The 22973-nt window shown below is 36.3% G+C and overlaps 4 protein-coding genes, 1 long non-coding RNA gene and 1 pseudogene across 7 annotated transcripts; 5 read left to right on the top strand and 1 right to left on the bottom strand.

Annotated features, from left to right (window-relative positions):
• Positions 1 to 767: 767 nt before the first annotated feature.
• LOC111306997 (lysine--tRNA ligase-like) lies at positions 768 to 5351 on the top strand (annotated as a pseudogene).
• A 619-nt stretch (positions 5352 to 5970) lies between these two features.
• LOC111307693 (protein JINGUBANG-like) lies at positions 5971 to 8621 on the top strand. The gene is made up of 2 exons (XM_022905806.2): positions 5971 to 6893; positions 7774 to 8621. The coding sequence occupies exons 1-2, from the start codon at positions 6258 to 6260 to the stop codon at positions 8497 to 8499; spliced, it is 1362 nt and encodes a 453-aa protein (XP_022761541.2). The 5' UTR covers positions 5971 to 6257; the 3' UTR covers positions 8500 to 8621.
• Positions 8622 to 9646: 1025 nt separating this feature from the next.
• LOC111307690 (disease resistance protein At4g27190-like) lies at positions 9647 to 14053 on the top strand. 2 transcript variants are annotated; one of them, XM_022905802.2, is made up of 2 exons: positions 9647 to 9828; positions 10457 to 14053. In XM_022905802.2, exon 2 carries the CDS (start codon positions 10458 to 10460, stop codon positions 13449 to 13451), a length of 2994 nt encoding a protein of 997 aa, XP_022761537.1. In that variant the 5' UTR covers positions 9647 to 9828; position 10457; the 3' UTR covers positions 13452 to 14053. The 2 variants fall into 2 exon arrangements, with proteins under 2 accessions (XP_022761537.1, XP_022761536.1); XM_022905801.2 differs by having other exon boundaries at positions 10447 to 14053.
• A 1408-nt stretch (positions 14054 to 15461) lies between these two features.
• On the bottom strand, positions 15462 to 16382 carry LOC111307000 (uncharacterized). Its single transcript, XR_016332084.1, has 2 exons — positions 16243 to 16382; positions 15462 to 16019 (listed from the first exon to the last, which is right to left on the bottom strand). It is a non-coding gene; the product is annotated as an uncharacterized LOC111307000 (long non-coding RNA).
• LOC111306995 (uncharacterized) lies at positions 16280 to 19877 on the top strand. Of its 2 annotated transcripts, XM_022905070.2 has the most exons (3): positions 16280 to 16583; positions 17313 to 17462; positions 18904 to 19877. In XM_022905070.2, exons 1-3 carry the CDS (start codon positions 16280 to 16282, stop codon positions 19635 to 19637), a joined length of 1188 nt encoding a protein of 395 aa, XP_022760805.1. In that variant the 3' UTR covers positions 19638 to 19877. The 2 variants fall into 2 exon arrangements, with proteins under 2 accessions (XP_022760805.1, XP_089607987.1); XM_089751861.1 differs by lacking the exon at positions 17313 to 17462.
• A 484-nt stretch (positions 19878 to 20361) lies between these two features.
• On the top strand, positions 20362 to 22685 carry LOC111307231 (large ribosomal subunit protein mL43-like). Its single transcript, XM_022905246.2, has 4 exons — positions 20362 to 20518; positions 20953 to 21032; positions 22103 to 22209; positions 22341 to 22685. Exons 2-4 carry the CDS (start codon positions 20953 to 20955, stop codon positions 22511 to 22513), a joined length of 360 nt encoding a protein of 119 aa, XP_022760981.1. The 5' UTR covers positions 20362 to 20518; the 3' UTR covers positions 22514 to 22685.
• The last annotated feature ends 288 nt before the right edge of the window (positions 22686 to 22973 follow it).

Below are 22973 nucleotides of genomic sequence, written 5' to 3'. Positions count from 1 at the left end.
TGAATGATAGTATATTTTGCAATGATTTGTAAAGACGTATTTTGACATTGATTTATGAATTTATGAAATATTTGACAGAACAATGATCTTGAAATGTTTTGATATTATAATTTGACAAATGTTATGAATGATCTATATAGTACGTATAAAAAAAATATTGTTTGATCCGGTAAGGTGTGTGAACCTTTACTCACTGAGCTGTGATTTGCTCATTCCCTATTTTTTTTTCTTTTACAGATGTTATGAATGATAAGTATGATTAGCTTGAGAAGAGCTAGAAGAATTGAGCATTGGAGAACTACTTAGAAATTAGGATTTTATGAAATATTGTTTATTTTAGTTATAATATTCAACTTTGAACCTTTGGAGACTTGTTATCTAGCTATGTTAATTAATGAGAACCTTTTATATTTGAGAGTTATTCAATGGTTAAGAAAGAAGGCTTCGTATTACTTTGAGGTTTTCTTCAAAGTAATATGACCATTTTGCATTTTGGTCTCGAGGCGTGACAAATTGGTTATGTGCCTTTTCCTAGTACGTAATCTTGGATGTGTGGATCACATAGATATATTATTGATTAAACTTTCAAAAAATAATCATTAAATACTTTATATGGTTTTAAAATATATATTAAAAGATTTAACTTAAAGGTATGCTGGCATGGGAGGCAGAGAGTACATTTCTATCAAATTGATAGTAAAACTTGTATGACTTGTGATTGCCCTTCATGACATTATAGCCCTTCTTTCTATTCTGGTAGTCTTCATTCTTTTTGGTTGATGAGTTCTTAGGATGTTTCCATGTTTAAATTCATTTATAGTGAACGTTATTAGTTAACATTTCTGGCAGCATTTTGCAAAAGATTGTGTGGAATTTTCCTCCTATCTCTATGACAATCCTTGTTTTTCTCTTTATTTGTTGTTCTTCTTTTTTGGTTTAAAATGAACAATTTTCTAGAAGCTTTCTATTCTCGTTATTTTTCACTTTTTTTTTTTAAAATTTGTTCTTTGCTTCTTTTAGGCAAAACTAAGAGAGGAGAGTTGAGCATCTTTCCAAAGTCGTTCATAGTTTTATCCCATTGTCTCCATATGATGCCGAGGCAAAAAGCAAGTCCTGTTGCCAGTTTGAAGGTAAACCAATATGTGGTATGAATGATATTTTTTTTTGAAGATCTTTTGATGATAACAAATTAACCATGTTTTCTCATTTCTTTGCAGAAAACTGATGTATGGGTCCCAGGAAGTCCTACGAATCCTGAAACATATATTTTGAAGGATCAGGTACTATTTCATATCTAATCATAGAAACTTTACTGGATATGAAATTCTATTGGTCTCCCATGTCAAATCTTTAGCAGTCTTTGGCATCCGTTACTTAAGATGCTAGCTAATGCATGTTATTTGAGGTTTTTGTAAACTGCAAACATCAATTCAATCTTACATCAAGAAACTTGTAACATTGTTTATGTTAAATGAAGAATGGGATGGTTATTTAGGAACTGATCTTGTCATATATGCTAGTTATTGTATTTTTCCTCTTGCCTTTTCTTTTTTTTTTTTGTACATCCTGTTTGATAATATTACCCAAAACTGTATGATGAAACTCAGGGGAAGTCATTCTATCTGTCTTATATTGTCAAGCCACTGTCCTCTGAATTCAGTTGGGTTTACATTGGCTTTTATTTTCGATACTAGGAAACTCGATATCGCCAACGCTATCTTGATTTGATGTTAAACCTGGAGCTTCGTCAAATATTCAAGACGACCAGATCTAAGATCATTTCTTATGTAAGGAATTTTCTTGACAATCTTTATTTCTTGGGGGTTAGTCATCTGCTCAATGCATCAAGTTATCACTTTCCTTTATATTTCTTCCTTTTTTTGGCAGTTTCATTAATGTCAAAATTTCATCATTATGTTGAAACTCGCATTTTGCACATGATTGCTGGAGGTGCATCTGCCCGTTCATTTGTAACCTATCACAAAGAATTAAACAGGAAGCACCACATGCGTATTGCACCAGAGTTATGTCTTGAGCAGCTAGTAGTTGGTGTAGGGCTGTAAACGAGCCGAGCCGAGCCGAGTAGTGAGAAGCTCGAGCTCGAGCTCGACTCACAACTCGGGGCTCGATACTCGGCTCGAGCTCGATCGAGTTTTATTTTTCAGCTCGAGCTCGATTCGTGATCGAATTCGAGCTACTCGAGCTCGCTCGATTAATATGTAAAAATAAGCTCGATTCGTATATTTGACAAGAGTTCGATTATTTATGCTCGAATTCGAACTCGGACTCGAAATATTTTATTAATTAAAATAATAAAAATATATTTAAATATAAAAGCTCGATTAGGCTCGCGAGCTATTCGAGTCAGAGATAAGAATACTCGAATTCGGCTCGATCGATAAGTCGAGCTACTCGAGCTCGAGCTCGACTCGATAATAATCGAACCGAATTCGAGTTTTCTTCGAATCGAACCCGAGTAACTTGCGAGTACTAATGTATCATTTATACCCCTAAGTTGGTGGACTGGATCGTGTTTATCAAAATTGTAAAACAATTTAGAAATGAAGGCAATGATTTGACTCACAATCCTGAATTCACCTCCTCTGAGTTCTATATGGCTTTTGCAGACTATAATGACTTGATGAATATCACTGAAAAATGTTGTGTGGTAAGTAACAAAAATGGCTTGACATTGAATGATACCTTTCTGTTTGTTGATTTTCTTCTCATTTTCTCATTTCCGAATTTATTGCCTTTTTTCTGGCTTGATTAATCTGCAACAGGGATGGTCAAGGAACTTACAGTCAGCTGTAAAATTAAAAATCGTGCAAATGGCCTTGATAATGAGCCAATTGAGATCGATTTCACTCCGCCTTACAGGTTTGTAGGTCGCCTTTACTCATGATGTGAGCAAAACCGAAAACAGCCTTGGAAGTGACTTTTGCTAATAAATTTGTCACTAATTTTTACAGGAGGCTTGACATGGTAGAGGAGTTAGAGAAGATGGCTAACCTCAACATACCCAAGGATTTTTCCATTGATGAATGTAACAAGTATTTGGTGGATGCATGTGCAAAGTTTGAGACTGAATGCCCTCCACCCCAAAACAACAGCACGTTTGTTGGATAATGTCTACTGTCTTTCCTCTTTCTCTTTGAATATTTGTTGTGTGATGCAAGGTACTTTGGGGGCTTTTTGTTTTGTAATAAGCGTTATGTAATCTGGCGGGACCTCTTCGAGGGAGTTCCAGGTTCAAGTGCTTTACTTTTGCCAGCTTACTGAGCAGGATGGTACGGAAAACAGAAACTGGCTTAAGGGATCACATTGGAGTGTCTATTGGTGTGATATTTTCTTATCTCTATTTTATCGTTGGTTGGACTTTTGGTATTGTATTACTGGTTGAGTCAAGCCATGATAAGACATAGAACAGTAAGAATTGTAACTTTAGCTCCGTGAGTGTTTTTGTTGCCATACTGGATGTATGGCTGGTTGCTTAGGCAGCTAGATTCTGATGTGGTTTACACGCTATATACTGAATATATTATTTACTTGTAATCTCAGTTCCCGTCCGGTTCGTTTGTTCACGTTCGATTATGTATACATATAATTTGATTCATGAACCAGTTTTTAGCTTGTTCTTGTGTATGGAAGTGTAGTTGGACTGAGTGGTGATGTTAGGTGATGTCTATTGGGGTTGTGAACCATCAGAAGAGGAGAGAATGTGTCTATGCTAACCATTGCTGGGAACAAGGAGAGCTAGGGGAACAAAGAGTTTACACATGGGCACATACAGGCCTTTGCGTGAATGCTAATTTTTTCTTTGATTGCACCTTGTGGGTCATTGTCTAGAAGAGACGTGTGTGAATCCTACTTTCATCATCAACCATCTTGAAATAATGAGTCCTTTGGCAAAGTGGCATAGGTCAAAACCTGGGCTGACTGAGCGTTTTGAACTTTTTATCAAACATGAAGTACGTTTATTCAACATCATGAATCTAGTTATTTTCCTACTCTCTTATTCACTTAAGCTTGCAATTTTGCTACTTCCTAACTGCTCAGCTTTGCAATGCATACACTGAGTTGAATGATCCTGTTGTACAACGTCAACGATTCGCTGAACAACTGAAGGTATCAAACACTATTACAAGTGTTGTGCTGTAATGGCAACATTAATTAGATCGGCAATTAGGTGATGATGAAGCAATGGCTTTGGATGAAACATTCTGTACTGCACTTGAGTATGAATTGCCACCAACTGCTGGTTTTGGATTGCGTATCGATCGGCTAGCCATGTTGTTAACAGATTCACAGAATATCAAGGTTCCCTCTCTCTCATTTGTATGTGTGTGAGTGTGTTTGTATATCCGCTCACCCATACATACTACATGAGATTGTTTATTTGGAAAAATACTCCATGAGATTAAGTACTTGACTTTTTATTGGGCACTCATAATCTCTTGCATGCTATTCAAGCAGGAGGTTCTTCTCTTCCCAGCCATGAAACCTCAGGATGAACCATCTGCTAAGGGTAATTAATTCAGTTTCACACTGTTTAATTTCCTCATTATTTTTTTATCCTTTTTGGAGTCCCCTTTTAAATCTAGAACATTGTTCCAGTCTCATGTTTGGCTTGACAAACATCATATAGTATTTTATGGCTAATGCACATGCAACATCTGCGAAGCAGACTCCCATGTATTTTGTTCAGTTCTTGATCAGTAATCATCTTGATTTGTCTGATTTATTTTCATTTATCATATATCTAATTTGTAGCGTAACACTTAATGGTTTGATGGTTTTTGCAGCTCCAGCAACTTGGGGAGTTCAACCTGCTGAAATATGACAACTTGGCTTTGATCAACAGTGTTTATGGTAGTCCCTGTTATAAGAGCTGTCAAGTTTTTGGTGTCAATTTTTCGAAAGAGAGTTTTGCAGTTGTCTTTCAACCCCCTATGTTAGGGTAAATATTGTAAGTATAGGTGTTCATCATATACGATTAGAAGTTTACCTTATTTTAATAAACTGAATAGCTATGTCGAAAGGTATCAAAACAGTTATAGCAAAATGTCTTTCATGTTTTCATCCCTCTCCATTTTCACCCAAAATTTGCCTTTTAACACTTTTATCCCAATCTGAGCATCTTCCCAAATATCAACCAATTCAGGTAGTTACTAAAGTTTTAAAATTTTGAGTGAAATACAACAAGATTAAGTGACCTCTTCTGCAGAAATGATCTTTTCGATTGCTTCAGTCATCAACCAGCAACCCATCCAACTCTTCTAAGCATTAAGCTTTTGAAAACATATGTCAACTTTGGTCATGCATGCAAAGACAAAGTTCTTAGAGCTTAAAAGCTTCCTTTTGGGACAACACAAACACCCTCCCAAATGCATGTCAAACTCCATAAATAATGAAAACTCAAGACTATAATCAGATATGCTACTTGATTAGCAGTTCTTGAAATGAATCTAAACATGGAGAATTTGATTTGCTGTCTAAGTTTCCCAATGTCCTCAATACTGACATTAACTTCCACTTGTATTCTCTACTGCTTTTCATTTTCTAATTCTTTTATAACCACCTTTTAATCAGCTGCAAAAATTACTTTATGAGTCTTTTGCCAAAAGAACTCCCTGCCTTAAAACCTCTGCTTCCCACCAGAATAGCTGATTCTCCATTAATTATTCTGCCAATACTAGCATCCATTATTATCTCTAGCTATAACTCCAATACCAGTTTCTCTACTTTCTTTACTAAAGGCTCCATCACAGTTGATCTTAATCCAGCCTTTTTTGTTCCATGCCGATCCCCTTCTTGTTTTCCTATTCTCTTAATAAAGCTTTATTGTTTTGCAAAAAAAATAAATTTACCCTTGGAGAAAAACTAGAGGTTTTATTGAGAAGTTTATAATGTTAAATGCTTGAAGGGTGAGGGTCAGTTGAGATACTCCAGAAAGGAGTTAATGTTTCCCAAAAATTTTAGATGAAATTACATTAATACCAATACTCGCTGATATATGTAAGAATTTATACATGACCATGACCACACATTACTAGTACTTTTTTCAGTACTTGTTTTTGCAGCAGATTGGATGACCTTTCACACCATGAAATCACTCCGAGTAATATATTTTCCTACCTATCTTTTCTTTGCATTTATAAAGGTAGAGAACCACCGTAACCACAAGGTCCACAAAACAGAAATAATTTACAAGCGCTTTCAATTTCATTGCATTGGAGAAAGAGAGAGAGAGAGAAATGGCCTCAGAGGACTCACCCAACTCACCTCCAAATTGCTTATCCTTTGCAATAAGAGAAACAACTCATCACAAAAAGATGGCCTCATTAGACCCTTCAAACTCACCTCCAAACCACTCTTTTGCAATAAGAGAAAGTACAGCTCAATGCTTCTTGAGAAGCATCTCCACTAAAGAAACTTCCTTTGCTGGCTTCCGTTGCTCCCCACCTCGTTACAGCACTCCTACACACCACACTTCTCCTCTATCCTCACCTCTCCGCACTTTCAACCCCAATCCTTCTAACCACACCATCAGCCTTGACGCTTCCTATAAATGCCTCTCTTCAGTCCTTAAAAAAGATGGTCAGATTTTATCCATAGCCATCTCAAATGGGATCATTTACACTGGCTCTGATACGAACTTCATACGTATATGGAAGTTGCCTGAGTTTGCCGAGTGCGGAGTACTAAAGACTAAAGCATGCACGGTTGTTGCAATCGCTGTGTCCCATGAAAGACTTTTTGCAGCCTACGGTGATACCAAGATTCGGGTGTGGCAAAGAACCTGGGATGGGACGTTGAAGCATGTCAAGTTGGCAACGATCCCGAGGACCGGAGGCTATGTCCGGAACTATATTTCCGGAAAAGATAAGATGGTAATGTGCTAGTTATGACTTAATTTGTTGTATGCATTGATGGTCTTATTTGTTTTAGCAATTATAATTAGTATTGTTGTGGGGGTAACTTTGCTTGATGAAATATGGCCGAAAATGAAGGAAATGGCAATCATAGCGGTTGGTGGGAGAGGAAAACAGAGAGTCCCCTGTAGATTCAATTAATCTCAACTACTATCTAACTAAGTTAATTTCAGCATATCAGACTTGCGTCTCAAACATAAGTTTTATTCATGGAATTTGGAGTCTAGTGCACTGAATATTCCAATCTATATTTTCTTTTTGTCTATCTTACACGTAATGTGAAGGCATAACATTTAATAAGGTGGATATTGTTGAAGCATTGAAGTGGGCAAAGAAAAAAAGAACTTTAGGTTTGGGACTGACAAATGGATCCTACTATGACAATGGCTCAGTAAAGAAAAATATAAGGAGAAAAGGGATATTTCTTCACACCTTTGACATAGAATATATTATGTCTATTGATATTGGTAATATTCTTTATGACCATAATTGCACCAATCTCTGAAAATTTTTGGTTAAGTTACAGCAAATACTATTGGATTAGGCATTTCAATGTGTAATAGCAGATGAAGGGGTAGTCATAGTTCAAATCTTAGGGTAGCACACCAACCTCTTATTTAGACGGAAGAAACAGACATTATTTTTATTCTCTCACTATATAAATGCGAACAGAGGTCTGGTTGGAAATATTAAAGCTTTGTCTCAGTGAGGAGTAGCTCATATACTGCTTTCATCAGAATTTTCCCATTTTTTGTTGGGTTCATAAATAAGGAAATTTCATTTGCATGAGAATTACTGTGTCAGCTCTTGAAATGAATATTTTTCTTCTTTTTTACAGATGAGGCATATGGGGCCAATAACATCACTAGCAGTCAACATATCAGATAACATTCTATACTCAGCATCTGTTGATAAAACAGTGAAAGTGTGGAGAATATCAGACCTCAAATGCATCGAGAACATCCCTGCACATTCAGAACCAATAAATGCTATCGTTGTGGCTGACGATGGAATACTATACACTGCCTCTGATGATGCCACAATCAGAGTTTGGCGTCGAAATTTTTGTAGAGGGGAATGGCCACATTCGCTCATGGTAACCTTACCAGCCAAATGCTCACCTGTTAAAACTTTAACTCTAACTGCAGATGGGGGAGTGTTATACGGAGGGTGTACCGATGGCTATGTACATTACTGGCTTAAGGGTTGGTTGTCAGGCCAATTGCAATACGGTGGCGCCCTCCAAGGTCACACTCATGCAGTAATGTGCTTAGCCAGTGTGTCCAATTATGTGATTAGTGGTTCAGCTGATTCATCTAGCAGGGTTTGGAGTAGGGAACAAGATGGTCAACATGTTTGTCTAGCAGTTTTGGTAGGCCACAGAGGACCTATCAGATGTGTTACCGCATTTTTGGGACATTCAGGGGAGGAGGCTGAAGATGGTTGCACAATCTGCACAGGTAGTCTTGATGGAGTCCTAAAGGTATGGCGTGTAACACGTACAAAAAGTGCTAGTGGACGCTATGTCAAAAATGATTATTTTGAGTTGGACGAGGGAGTTTAAGTAATTTGTCTTCTGAGAAGTGTACAGTATAATTGTTAATCATAAGACTTAAGGAATTTTGTCTATCTAGTTTATACCAGTAATCAAAATTTTGAAGTATACTAATAAGCAATTAAGAATCCGGTTTAGTTCAGTTGGTTCTTGCAACATATTTAAGAAATGGCAGGATCCTTGATGTTTTCAGGTAACAATCTCCAGATTCCCTGATTACCAGCCAACAAGGAAAATTATTAATTTGATCTTCTTGTTGTGTATGCCCTTATTATTTATTGTTTTTTTTTTTTTTTATTTGGTACAATGGTCAGGATGCAAGGTGGTGAGGACATTGAATCCTGGATCTGTATCTCCCCACCCTCTAACAATTGATGCCCTTACCTACCATGAAATGGTTGCATGATCTGCTCCATCTTTTTATCTTTACTTTTTTATTTTCTTTCACTTTTGGAAGATGGAAGGAGTTGAATACTGCATTTCTTTTCCTTTTTGGCTCTGGTTAATGGGGGAAAACCCCTGAAATCCAGAAGGAGCCATAAAACACGAGCCAATGGACCAAACCTGTGGTTCTGAACTATGCTAAAATTTCATAGGTGACACATACTATTCAATTTCTTGCTATAAATGACATGGTGTAGAAAATATTGCAGGCCATCAAAAGAAGAAAAAGGAGGCTGGTTCATTGGATAAATTCTTATGATTCATTTTTCCTTTTGATGAGTTGCTTTTGCTTTCATGGGCAGGTTTCCAATTAGGCCAAGTTCCTCAGCTTCATTGGATTTTACTAAACAGAAAAGAAAACTTTTTGTTGCCACTTAACAGTCTTTAAAACAATTTCAAAAAAATGTCTTAAAACATTTCTAGCATTAATAATTTGGTAAAACAGAAAAAGTTATCCTTAAATGCACCGTATTTAAAAAAAAAAAAAACATTTGTTTTTACTTTTCAACTTCGGAAAATAGTCTTTCTGTTTTTTTTTAAATAAAAAATAAAAGTACGGAAAATGGAGCAATTATTGGACCGAGGCAAGCTGGGAAAAATAAATAAATAAATGCTAAAAAAAAGGCAATGAAAATAAGATAGAAGGAGGCGACAGGGATGAGTGGGTCCCTCTACCGTATAATGATTTGGGCTGGCTGGCACATTATTGACTGACTTCTTTGAGATTCTGAGCTTGAAACTGGCTGGCTGGCCTAGCCTGACCTGCCTCAGGTCAACTTCCAGGAAGACAGATAGAAACCTCAAACAGGAACGCCCCAGCCAGGAACCAGAAAAAGACCACCCAACCCAGTTCCCAGACAGAACACAACTGAACTAAACAAACTCGATTTACAGGTATGCCCACTTTTTCTTTTCTTGTCTGAACTGTGTTGTGTTGCTTCAAACAACTACAATGTCATGTCTTTCTCTTTGTTTTGTTTTTTTTAATTTGTTTAAGTATCTCTTTCATGTGTGTAGCTCAGATGTTTCTTGGAATTCATGATCTTTTGGGTTATTTTTGGATGGGTTCTGTTGAAAGTTGAAAAACTCGAAAACTTCTGTGTAAATTGCATGTAATCAGTTCATACTTGAGAAGATGTTGAAATTTTGACAAGTTTTTCCATTTCAAGTCGATTCTGATTATTGAGTGATAGGAAACGTTGACTCTGGTAACAAAGAGGCAGGGTTGACTCTTAGCAGAAGGGAAAAAAAGTAGCCATTGGTGGCAGTAATTCATGTCCAATCTTGAAAGCAATCAATTAAATTAACAATGATTTGTTTGTTACTCCTGTTTAACAATGGTCGATACCTCAATGGGTAGAATAGTACTGTTTTAGATCACGTTTTTGCTATGATATCCAATTGCAACTACCAATTTGTGAGCTTAAGATCAAGAAAAATATGATACTATATATGGTTATTGCTCGAGACTAAAGCATGATTTCACTTATACTGATTTACTTTTTCAAAAAGAGATTGGCAGGATGGAAACACTGGCAGTGCAAGCAGCTGGCCAAGCGGCTGGTTCACTGGTTACACCGGCAGTGGAAGGTGGAAAGGGTATATTTAACTGTTTGAAGCTCAAATATGGCTATGTGAAGAAAATAAAAGAGAATATGGCCAAGCTTGAGAAGGAGGAATTATATCTGCGTAATGAAGATGAAGATGTTAAAATAACGCTGGATAGGAACAAATTGACAAAAGAAAAGACAAACAGATGTGAAACCTGGCTCAATGAGGTGGACAAAATGAGACAGGAGATTGAAAGACTAAAGGTTGAGTACAAAAATACCAGCACATACTTGTGTGGACTATGTCCATTTCCTGGTTTGCTGAAGCTAGGCAAGCGTATTGTAAAGAAGACAGCAGCGGTAGTTGAGCTGAGGAATCAGCTAGCCCAAATAACTAAAATGCATGAGAAGCCACCAGCACCACCTATTCCTGTTATAGAGAAGCATGCTCGGAAAAAAAGTGACGTGCCATCATTTGATTCGTGTGTAGAAACACTGGTTGAGTGGCTAGAGGATGAGCAATTGAAAAGAATCTGCATTTGGGGACCTCCAGGAGTGGGAAAGACTACGATAATGGAAATTTTGCATAACACGGTGGGTGCATCTGGTAAATTTGACATTATCTTTTGGGTGACTTTAACAAAAGAAGGCGGAATAAGAGACATTCAAGATGAAATTTGGAAGCGTTTAGACACGAGAGTGGATTGCAACTATGGGGCTAACCAAAGGGCAAACATGATATCTAAAGAGCTAAAGGACAAGAGCTATGTGCTGTTTCTTGATCTTGATGACGTCTTCTCAGAGATTAATCTTAGAGAAGCTGGTATTCATGATGAACATGAGCATGGAAAGGTGGTGTTTGCATGCAGATACAAAAACAACAATATCTGTGGTGACACAGATGAAGAGATGAATGTGCAGAGGTTATCCAATGAGGATGCAGAAAACTTTTTTTGGAAAGTGGTTGGTTCTCATCTTAAGAGTAATCCAGATATCAAGCCAGTTGCAAAACTCATTATCAATGAATGTGGTGGCATGCCGCACATGATCAAGTTAATAGGCAATAGATTGGCAAGGGTGGATGACCCTGCGATATGGCGGGATATGTTGTCCCAATTAAGATCCCCGACTATGGAACCGCAAGAACAACTGGAAGAAGTTTACAAGGCTTTCAAACTTGTCTATGAAAGACTATCTGAAGAGATGAAGCCTTGTTTGCTGTATTGGGCTGTTTTTCCTGCTGGTTATGAAATTTTTCGAGATCATATAATTGATTGCTGGAGAGCAGAACAGTTCCTTTCAAGCCTAAGAAAGCTTCCAAGGACACGTGACAGGGGGCATGCCATATTAGATGAATTTGTGAGAAAGTCCTTACTTGAAAAGGGAAGAAAGTGGGGGCATTTCAAGATGTATGAGTATTTTCAACGGGTGGCATTAAGGATTGCAAATCTCAAAGAGAATTCACATGTTTTTGTTACCGAGGATGAAAACATTATACTGGAAGAGTGGGAACGTGCAAGGAGAGTCTCACTCTTTCGGACTTGCCTATCCACTCTACCAAGAAGACCCCAATGTTGTGGGATCTTAACATTGTTACTACAGGACAGTAGCTTGACTGAATTTCCGAGGGAATTCTTTGGCTATATGTGTGGTCTTCAAGTTCTGAACTTGTATCAAACAAGAATCACTGCACTTCCATCATCTATCTGCAGCTTAATAAATCTGAAAGGGCTCTTTTTTAACTACTGTAGTCAGTTAGTACAGCTTCCTTCTCAGATAGGAGATCTCCAGAACCTCGAAATCCTTGATATACGTCACACCGGTCTCTATAGTTTGCCCATTGAGATTGGACAATTGGCTAATCTAAAATGCTTGAGAGTTTCTTTCACAGAACATGTTGGTAACCACAACCATGTTGAAGAAATGAAGCCGATGATTCCTTCTAATGTGATTGCAAGGCTTTCTAAGTTAGAAGAACTGAGCATTGGTGTGAGCCATAGTAGCAGCAGATATCAAAATGCAACTGAAATTGCTCATGAAATTTCTGAGTTGGAAGAGTTAACAACTCTTTATTTCTTCTTCCCTGAGATGGAGTCTTTCAAAGCTTTCATCCAGAATAGCAAATCATGGAAAGGAAATGATACACCTTCAGCTGGCAATAACTTCAGATCATTCAGCATCGTTGTTGGTTGTCAGAGAAACAGTTCTGCATCTGAATTTAGAGTCTTTGAATGCTCAGCAGAAAAGCACCTGAGGTTTTCTGAGGGAGACGGATTTCCTGATTCTATTTCACAGGTACTAAGGCAAGCAAAAGCTTTTGAACTGATTGGTCACCAAACTGCTACCAGTTTATCCGTCTTCCGTTCTGATTACTTACAAGGTTTGGAAGCATGTATCATTGAGGAATGTAATGAGATGGAGAGCATCATAGACAGAGGCAGTTTCCAAGTCAATGACAGCACAGGTGTTGAATTTGAATGCTTGAAAAGCCTACACATATACAATCTACCAAAATTGAAGGATATCTGGCAAGGATCAATAGAATCTAAAAGCCTCTGTGGCCTCACAACTCTCACATTAAAAGGATGCCATAGCATTAGAATGCTTTTTCCACATGGGATGATCATTCGACTCTCTCAGTTACAAAAGCTGCAGGTGGAGGACTGCTGCATCATGAAAGAGATTATTGAAGATCGAAATATAGTCGAATCCCACACCCTTCCCAAGTTGAAAATTTTGCAGCTCCGTGACTTGCCAGAACTATGCTTCATTTCTCATGTCTCTTTACAATGGCCCTCTTTGGAGACAATATTGATTAAGGCATGCATGAAGATGAGAAATTTACCACTTACAATTAAAAATGCATCCAAACTGAGAATAATTCAGTGCACAAAAGATTGGTGGGACCAACAGGATTCAAATAACACTACTAAAGATGATTTGAGAAAGTTTCTCAGTTTCATATGAGTGTGTGAATCAAGAGAGGATATTAGTCTAATCAGACCATATCCTTTTTGTTACATTGAAGGTAATTTAAGCTGGCATTCAATGCACAGCACTGGAATTTTCTAGCTTAGTTAGTTGGCTCATGTTATAGGTGAGACAATGTGCGAAATGGCATGTAATTATGTGTTCCCTCTCAGAACATTCTCTTGCATGACTAACGCCCTTCAAGCTTTTTTCATACATAAGGAGATTCAGCAGGCCTTCGTCTAAGGACATAGCTCTTTCCTATTTCATGATCATGCTCCTACAGTTGCAAGATTCAAACACCAGACTTTCAAGTTGAGATTTCCAGTTTTAGCCATTTGATGTTGGATGTCCTTAGAATAGGAGTACCCTTCAGTTTGCAGAAGAATGTTAATGTCATGTTTTTCCTTTGTCTTAGCTGGTTACGTTGCTGTGCTTCTTTGTCGAGTTGAAGACTCTATAAATGAAGAAAGGATGTGTGTGCCAATGCGGCAATGTCTCCAATGGCAAGGACCTTGAATCCTTTTTAGTTCATGTCTGGTTTTGATCTACATTTATGTTGTATTTTCTCAAGTTATAAGATGGTTATTCTGTTTGTTTATTGTTTCTTATACAAGATGTTCTAGCTATAATGCTATGTTCTATATACGTGGAGACTTAATTTGATTGTGATTGTAATTACCAATTGTAAATTAACAGTTGAATTATTACAAAATTTGGGCATTTCAAGGAATAAGAATTTACAAGACAGAAGTAATCCCAAATGAAGTGTGAATGTTCTTGAAAAGAACGTTCCTCGAAGTGAGTTGATCAAAATTTACACCAAACTATAGATGAAAACCAAATAATCAGAGAGATTGAGAAATTTCCCGTAACAAGGTCTTCCAAGCCTAGATTCAAGCTTCAACATGTCTGTTACTATCGAATTTTCCAAAGTCTCGAGTGATGAACACATCATTGACACTATCTCCTCTCACATACCATCCCCAAAAAACTGGAGTAAAAAGGTGTTCGAAATCCATGCTTATATCAGGAAATGATCAGGTGAATATTTTTTTTGCCATCATTCTGGCAAGGTGAAGACGTGCCTCAACAGCAACAAATGCAGGTAGTGCTCTGACATATGAAATTTTAGCTTTATGATTTGATCTTCAAATTCCCTTCAGCGTGGATACAGGAGAATATAGTGGAAGGGGATTCGGTTCAAGCAATTCTTAAAGTGCAGAAAGATGATTCAAACATGATGGATTGTGAAATAGTACTGGAAGACATGAAAGAATTACCCGCTGAATTTGTTCTTTTCAGCATGCTTTCCATGAAGCTAATACAGTGGCTGACAATACTGCTAGTTTAGAGTATATTTTGTATCAGATGCAGATGGTACCCAAGTTGATGTTACATCATTTCATTTCCATTTAATGAAAGTGTTTCGATTCTCAAAATCAAAAACATACATTGCAAAATTTGGAATACCATGGAGAGAGGCAGTGAGAAGTTGGAACTTGGATTGATCACAAAGCTCATAACTCAAGCTTGGTTTGATTCTTATTTTATGTACTCAAGTTCGACTCGACAAAATAATCTAGCTACTTGAATAAGAGTTCAAAAACTGATAGATAAAGCATGAGTTCAAGAGGTTAATCTCTACTATGAAGGGGAAATCTTTCTGAACTCCTCCTATCAAGCTTGCGTGCAAGGATGCATTCAAACAAGTTCGAGTCATCTGCAGCAACAAGTTGTAGCATGCTTTTCCTCTTATTTAGATATTGAAATAAGAATTTTATTATCCATTAAAAAAAATTCTTTCAGTTTCACCGTTGTTGAGATTTGAGAGTGAATATCTAGTAAGAATTGAGATGACTTTGCAGAGATTGAGGATAAGGAGGGAATTTTGAGAATTAGGGTTTCTGCAAAACGGGACCAAATTGCCATAGCAAATTTTGTTAAGAAAAAAAAAATACAGTAATTGCTCTGTCAAGCTTTTTAACAAAGAGATTATGCAGAAGCTTCAACAAACATAATTTCTTGCTTTATGCAGGTGAATTAGAGAACATAGAGTTGGTTTACTCGCCGATAATAACCAGATACATCATTCAAAAGGAAAAAGGAAAAAAAAAAAAACAAGGCTAGATCCTATAATCACCACATCCAAGGACTCAAAGCCAGATACAGGTAAAGAGGCTTGGATCTTGAAAGAGAAGCAGAAGGAACCTAAGAAGCACTCAGGATAAAAAGACATGCGCGAGAATTGATAAAGCTAAAATCATGGCGACCATGGAATAAAGCGTGCAGAATCTTGAAGTCTTGGAGTTATCTCCTATCACCAACGCCGTGAAAGAACCGGTGAAAGTAAATACGACAGATATTACCAGGGCATAGAAGGCCGATGACTGTCCCTCGAAGAGTCGTGGAACTGTATTTCCTCCTATATTTTTACGGGGAATCAGGGAAAGGATGATGCCGATGACGGAGGAGAGATACAAATTATTTCTAGCCACGGAGAGATCGACGGCGAAGGCGAACAGTCGTTCTATCTTCTTTCTGAAAATCAGCTCCATCTTGAATCTGAAAATGAATTGAAACAAAGCGTTACAAAGTTATAAATCGATCAAAGGCAAAAAATTATATAATATCAACGGTGCCAATCTTATTCAAATAAAAAATGAAGAGGAGTCCACCACCAACATCACCACGCGTTTTTGGTAAAAAAAAATCTAAAAAGATAAATTAGGGTTTCAAAGTTTAGCGTATTTTGTTTTCCCTATCTTTCTAAAATCTAAATTCGAACCTGCATCTCTGAAATCGCTCCTTTTTCACAAACAATTATGGCTGAGAACAATACCGATACCAGTCAACCTGATATTGATTTTGCTAAGTTCCTTACTTTGCTTCCCAGTGCTCTTCCAGATCACCTCCATTATCTGATTCGTGATGAACTTGATGTGATTCATAAGATCTTTCGCGATTTACCACCTCATTGGCGTGGTGTCTTCATTGATATCCTTTCTGGGAAGGCGTCTAAGTTTCGTGATTATCTCCTTCTTGCGAAATCCTATGGATGCCCTGTTAATTCAGTGCTTCAATTATTCGCTGAACTACGTATGTTCCATATGACGGCTAAAATGGAAGGTACTCAGATTTTTTTTTTTTAATTTCTTTCGAAGCAGTAAATACAATATGACTTATTTTATGAAAGCTTTAGATGTATTTAGATGTTTTCTGTTAAAAATGAAAAAATTGATAGTATTGAGATTTTAAAAAATCTGAATTAATTAAATTTGATATGAATCAATGAAAAGTGTCTTTTTTTCTTTTATTTTTTAAAATATGTTCAATATCACCAATTTTAGATTTGCTAACTTCACTTCTTCAAACTCCTCAAGGAGTTAGGATTTATTTATTTCCATGGGATTCTCTTGTTTTTAATTTTCCCTTTTGATACCAGAAAAGTTATAATGCCTATCTTCTGGTCCAACTCCAAGAAAATGCTTCAACTCATTGAACTGTTTGATTTGGAAGCGTGCAGACAAGTTCTTTCTGATTTGACAAATCTCTTTATAAACACATGAAACTAGAAACTCACTAACTTTTGCAATACCATGCTCTTGATACTTGCTTTAGAATATACAATGCTTTCTTTAACTTGCAAGCATAGTTAGAATGACTTTTGCTTTCAAATGATTAAATCAGATACATTTGCTTGAGTCCGGAGGAGTATAATAAATTTTCATTAAGGTTTTTAGCTTGAGTCAGACTAATACATTTGCTTGAAAACAAACTTTGAGCTTTATGCTCTTTTAACCTTTTTGGCTTGAAGCAAGATTAATGATAATTTTATTGTATATGTTTCCTATATAGCTATCTTGGGACATCCTTTGGTCACCCTTGCCCAAAATTATGGAAATCCTAATAATGGCACTGGTAAAACTGGGCTTCTGTATGCATGGTTAGCGCCATCAAAGGCTGCTTCAATTCTCCATTTGCAAAATGTGGCCTTTGGATTACATGGTATGGAAACCCAATCCCAAGTCTGATTTTGCTCCAAAGCTTGAATTTCTTCATTCATTGCTTATCTCCAGTTGATATCTTGTGATGCTTCCTTATAACTTGGTGGCTCTTTTGATTAATTCATCTTCTGCTTCCAATTCCACATTGGCATAGCTTGCTTTCGTTTTTGGTTGAGAGGCTTCTTTGCTAAACTTCTGTCATGTCAAAAATCAAAGTTTTCGTTTGTGAATAGTTTAAAATGCGATGCATATTATATCAGATAAAAATATTTAATTATTAGTGAATAAATTTAAGTTTTGTATTAATTTTATTCATATTTTGAATAAGTATTTTTGAACAAAAATAATTATTATATGATAAATTATCATAACTATTTAAATATAAATAAAAGATTATTCATATAAATCATGATTATACAATTGATCATAACCATTTGAATAGAAATTTATATCTATTCATTCATTATAAATAGATCATTTAATATAATTATTTTCATTATTTATGATTGGAGAATTTAAAACTTTATTGTATCCTAAAGATATAATTACCTTTAAAAAAGTGTTCTTCACACTTCAAAATCAAAATTCTTTTTTATTATTTCTATATCTTTACTTATTTTTCTAACATCATCAACTTCAATAAATTCATCCCTAGCAAATGATGCCTCAGCATCTTATTCATCTTCACTCTGATTAATTGCAGCACTTTCAATAAGCCCAGCCTTGCAAATGATGTCTCAATGTCTCATTGTTGGACAGATTTCTCCTCGAATCTGCAGTCTTTTGCATAATGCCCCTTTTTGCCATAATTTAAGCATTCACCACTTCGATGCTTGATGCTTTTAGGGTATTTACATTTTTCATCTAGCTGCCTTGAACTCCCCTTGCGTGAGAGTTTTTATGTTGCTGCCACTTTGATCTTCCACCCTTTTCTTTTATTTTTTCCCGCATGCTGCCCTTGTTATCTACTACTCTTTTGCTGTGAACAAGTGCTTCCTCTTCGTTTTTGAGTCACTTTAATATAGACAAGATTTATTTCATCTGTACCTTCTTCTCTAAGTCCTAGACAATGCTTCAAGTCATTGAACTGTTTGATTTGGAAGCGTGCAGACAAGTTCTTTCTGATATGACAAACCTCTTCATAAACACATGGAACTAGAAACTCACCAACTTTTGCAATACCATGCTCTTGATACTTGCTTTAGAATATACAATGCTTTCTTTAACTTGCAAGCATGGTTAGAATGACTTTTGCTTTCAAATGATTAAATCAGATACATTTGCTTGAGTCAGGAGGAGTATAATACATTTTCATTAAGGTTTTTAGCTTGACTCTGACCAATACATTTGCTTGAAAACAAACTTTGAGCTTTAGGCCCCTTTAATCTTTTTGGCTTGAACTAAGAATAATGATGATTTTATTGTATATGCTTCCTGTATAGATATGCCGAGATGCACTCGTGCCATCCTTGCTGAAAACTATGGAAATCCTAATAATGGCACTGGTAGTACTGGGTTTCAGCGTCAAAGGTCAGGGCCATCAAATGGTTCTCTGGTTCATCATGATACAGCAGGCCTTCATGGTAATACTGCCGGTACAGATGTGGCAATCTCGGCTGCTGGGCATGGTACACCACCTTACCATGATAACAATACTGTCGGTACAGATTTGGCAATCTCTGTTGCTGGGCATCGGAGTGTTCTTAAACCCTCACATGCCACGGTTCTTGATGATATAACCAATCTGATGAAAGAAATCTTTGCCTCCTTGAACGGCAATCCTCAGCTTGCCAGAGATTACCCAAAATGGTTTACGACTTTACTTGGAATCAATGGTGGTGTAATCATTACCCTGATTTCCAAGTCGACCAGCAACAACCCCCAATCACTTTCTACTGAAATCATGGAATCTTTTACTGCATTATCTGCAGTTGTTGGATTCTCTGCTAGCTTAGCAGGACTGTACCTTATTACCAATAAGCCACAGACATTACCATTTAGCTGCGACTCTGAAATTGCCACCCGAAAGGTGGGAATTGTGGGTGGCATTGCTACTGCCTTTGCGTTTATAGCAGGCGTTCTCTTGCTCCTGCCAAATAACCCATTCAGATGGATCACAATGGGCCTGGCTGCTGCATTACTCTTAATCCCATTCCTCATCAGGTTTTTGGGTTAATTCTCAGGAGAATATGCATGTTGGCTGGGTTCTTCTTAAATATGAGTAGTAATCAGTAGCGACTGGAATGGTTGGGTTTTTTTTTTTTTTTTTCATCTAGACTTAATTTGAATTAAGTCTCTTGTACTAGGGCTTTGCCCTCTCGGTGTAACAAAGAAATTGTATTTTGTTGATGAAACAAGACCTGAAATATCATGATAAGATATCAAAATGAATTTGATTCATATAGAATTTATTTAAGGTTGCCTATAAAATTTAACAAGGGCCTGCTTGCGATGATACATAGGCTAGAATCGACACAGTTGGTGACATGGAAGCGGGCTTATTTCTTGCAACAGAGACATAGACGGGTAAAGAAAAGAAAAGTTCGTCATTTCTGAAAATTGAAGAACGGAAACTTGAGATTTTAGAACAATTAAAATAATCAATAGTTTCTTAGGATATGAACGAACAAAACTTTCAACAAATTATTTGTGCATATGTTCGTATTTATTTGTTTATATTGGGTTATTAAATTTAACAAATAATTTTTAAAAATATTATTATATTTATTTATTAAATGAATCAAATACAAAAAAAAATTATTTTGTTCATTTATATTTATAAATAAATTCATTTAAAATTTATTTAAAATTCATTCGTTTATTATTTATTTATTGTTTATTTATTATTTATAAATAAATTTGTTTATTATTTAAAAAAGTGGAAGGTGGACTCCTCTATTACAGAATGGAGTCATATTAGACCCAGTGTCTCAGCCCAAATTACTGGACCCAGTGTCTCCTCTAATGGTCTACTTTCTCGTCTAAACTCTTGTTCCCTCTTCCCAATTCAGCATTTCTTTCACTCTCCACAGCCGACGATAGCCTCGCAACATCAAGGTTGGTCACTTTGTATATCTCTCCCTTTCTTTCTCTTCCATTACTCTATTTTAATTCATATATCTCTGTTCAAGGCCTTACCGCTTCGTTGGCGGCGATGTTATCCAATTTTCTTCAACTTATTTATTTGTTTTTAACTTGTGTTTTTTGAATTTATGATATTGTGTCTGTTTGAATTGAATGAATTGGATTAGTTGATTTTTTATTTGGGTTTTCTTTTGAAACAAAATTTTAGCTTCTTGTAGTGAAATTTTTTATCCGCATAGTGAGCAAATAGATGGTAAATAAACTTATAGAACTTGTGTGTACTTTGAAAACTTAATCTTTGAATAAGGGTCTGGGTGTAATTCATTTGTTATATCTGCAATGTTCTTTAGCAAAAATGGTTTAAGCAAGTAATTAGTTGGGGATTTGTTTTTGTATTTGAAATGCAGATGGCATTGAGAGGAGTTTGGCAACTTAAAAAGCTGATTGTAAGCTATTGTGATTGGGGAGGGAGTAGTAGGGGAATCAGGTATGATTTTAACCATTCACTAGTCAAAGAATTGTTATTGGATGAATGAATTTTCTAATGACTTCATGATACAATACTGGGTTGCCTTGGCCTTTTCATTTCTTTTCTTGTCTGGAGAGATGACTTGATTGATTCTTTATAGAAGGTAAAAATAGCAAATCTAACACTTGCACAAGTGTTTGAACATGTACTGTTTGAAATTTCTTTACTAAAGAGTAATGATCATTTTTATTGACCAAAAGAATAAGTTGAAGTGGAATATGGCTAGCTAGTCCCACAGTTTGAAGGATCTTGGTTAGTTTTGAAGTAAATCAGTGAAAGCAGCACGGTATAATGTTAATATACATGAACATCTTTTCCGCCTAAAATTTTCTGCAAATTTTGAGATGGTTTATGCATATATTGAGAGTTTAAAAGTTCTTATTCAATGAGAGAGGTTTAAGTGTGTGTCCAACTTATCTCTTCACTTTTAAGTGAACTACCATCAGGTCGAACCTGGTGAATGATGGGATTATTTGCTAATGAATCCAATTTGCCCAAATATTACCTGAGAAATTTTCAGTTTTTCCACTTTGAGGTCAGTCTTGTTAGCAATCCTTAAAAGACCCAAGATTACATAAGATTGTCCAGCATTACAAGTTTTGCCTTAATATCTTTGCTCAAGTTTTATTTTCTAATAATATTGTATTATATCCTTTGCGCATAGATTTGTCAATTGTTTCTTATGAATTATTGCTAGTTGTATGCTAATGAAAAACAAACTAGAGAAGCTACTTGTTGCAAGGATCTTCATGTTGTGTCATGTAGAGTGTAATAAATTAGCGTTAACCTACAAGCCATTTGCCCCAAACTCAACTTTCGAGTAACATAAATGACAAGGCCGTAGGATGGTTTCCCTAAATTTTGGTTGTTGAACTCATATGATTGGGTAGTCTCAAGATCAAGCTTTATGATTAATAATAATGAGAAGCATGTACGAATAACAGATATGGATTCTTCTTTAAATGGCAGCTGAATTCTTTAAACTCAATATCAATTTCATGCTAAGATGTTTGGCATTATTATGTCAGGACATTTATGGAGTCGCAGTTACCAACATTCAAAGAGAAAAATCCTCAGCTGGAGGTAGTTACCGAACTCATCCGTGGACAACATCCGCATTTGAAGGGCTTTTACAGTAAGTTACTCTTACTTTCTTGGATGAGTATTTCAGACATAAATGCATTCCAACGAACGCTTCTCTGAACATGCATGTTTTCTCCGAAAGCACTTCATTGATTTAAAGCATGTCTCATGCCAATTTCTCAGAGAACAAAAACGAGCGGGTGATATGTGTGAAGAATATGACTCCAGAAGATATCCTTCTTCATGCAACCAGGCTGAGGAATGCTTTGGGAAGAAAGGTGGTGAAATTGAAGACAAGGCATGTAACCAAACACCCTAGTGTGCAAGGTACATGGACAACTGATGTGAAATTTTGAGACACAATAGTACTAGTTCAAAATTGCCAGTATGCATCTTTTGTTGTTCTATTTAGCCAAGGTGGCAGCTTCATGAACTATTCGCTCTTTGGATGTAAATGAAACTGCTCGGTCATGCACCAGTCTAATGATGTTTGAATCATTAAACATGAATTGAAAACTGTTTTGATAACTGTCTATGCATGTGTGATGAGATTGAAAGCATGGTAATAGATGTTTGGACCTAAGCTTTTTTTTATTGTCCTACTCAACGTATTCCCATTTCTTCACGCTGCTCAACTGATGACTTATAAAAGTGATTGCCAAATGCACTCTTCATTTACAAAATTAAATCCAAAATTTATGTCATATCTTATTGCCAAATGCACTCCTTAAAACTGTCTTTCAAAGGCCTTCGCAGTGGACTGAACATGATTTAGTTTAAGATTCTTTCTTGAAAATATTTAGTTTCAGTCTTGGA

This window comes from Durio zibethinus, chromosome 22 (assembly GCF_047325235.1).
Source record: "Durio zibethinus cultivar Kanyao isolate XHJ-2024 chromosome 22, ASM4732523v1, whole genome shotgun sequence".
Classification (NCBI taxonomy): domain Eukaryota; kingdom Viridiplantae; phylum Streptophyta; class Magnoliopsida; order Malvales; family Malvaceae; genus Durio; species Durio zibethinus.
Note: the sequence above shows the minus strand (reverse complement) of the source record. Positions and strands in the feature narration are given on the sequence as shown.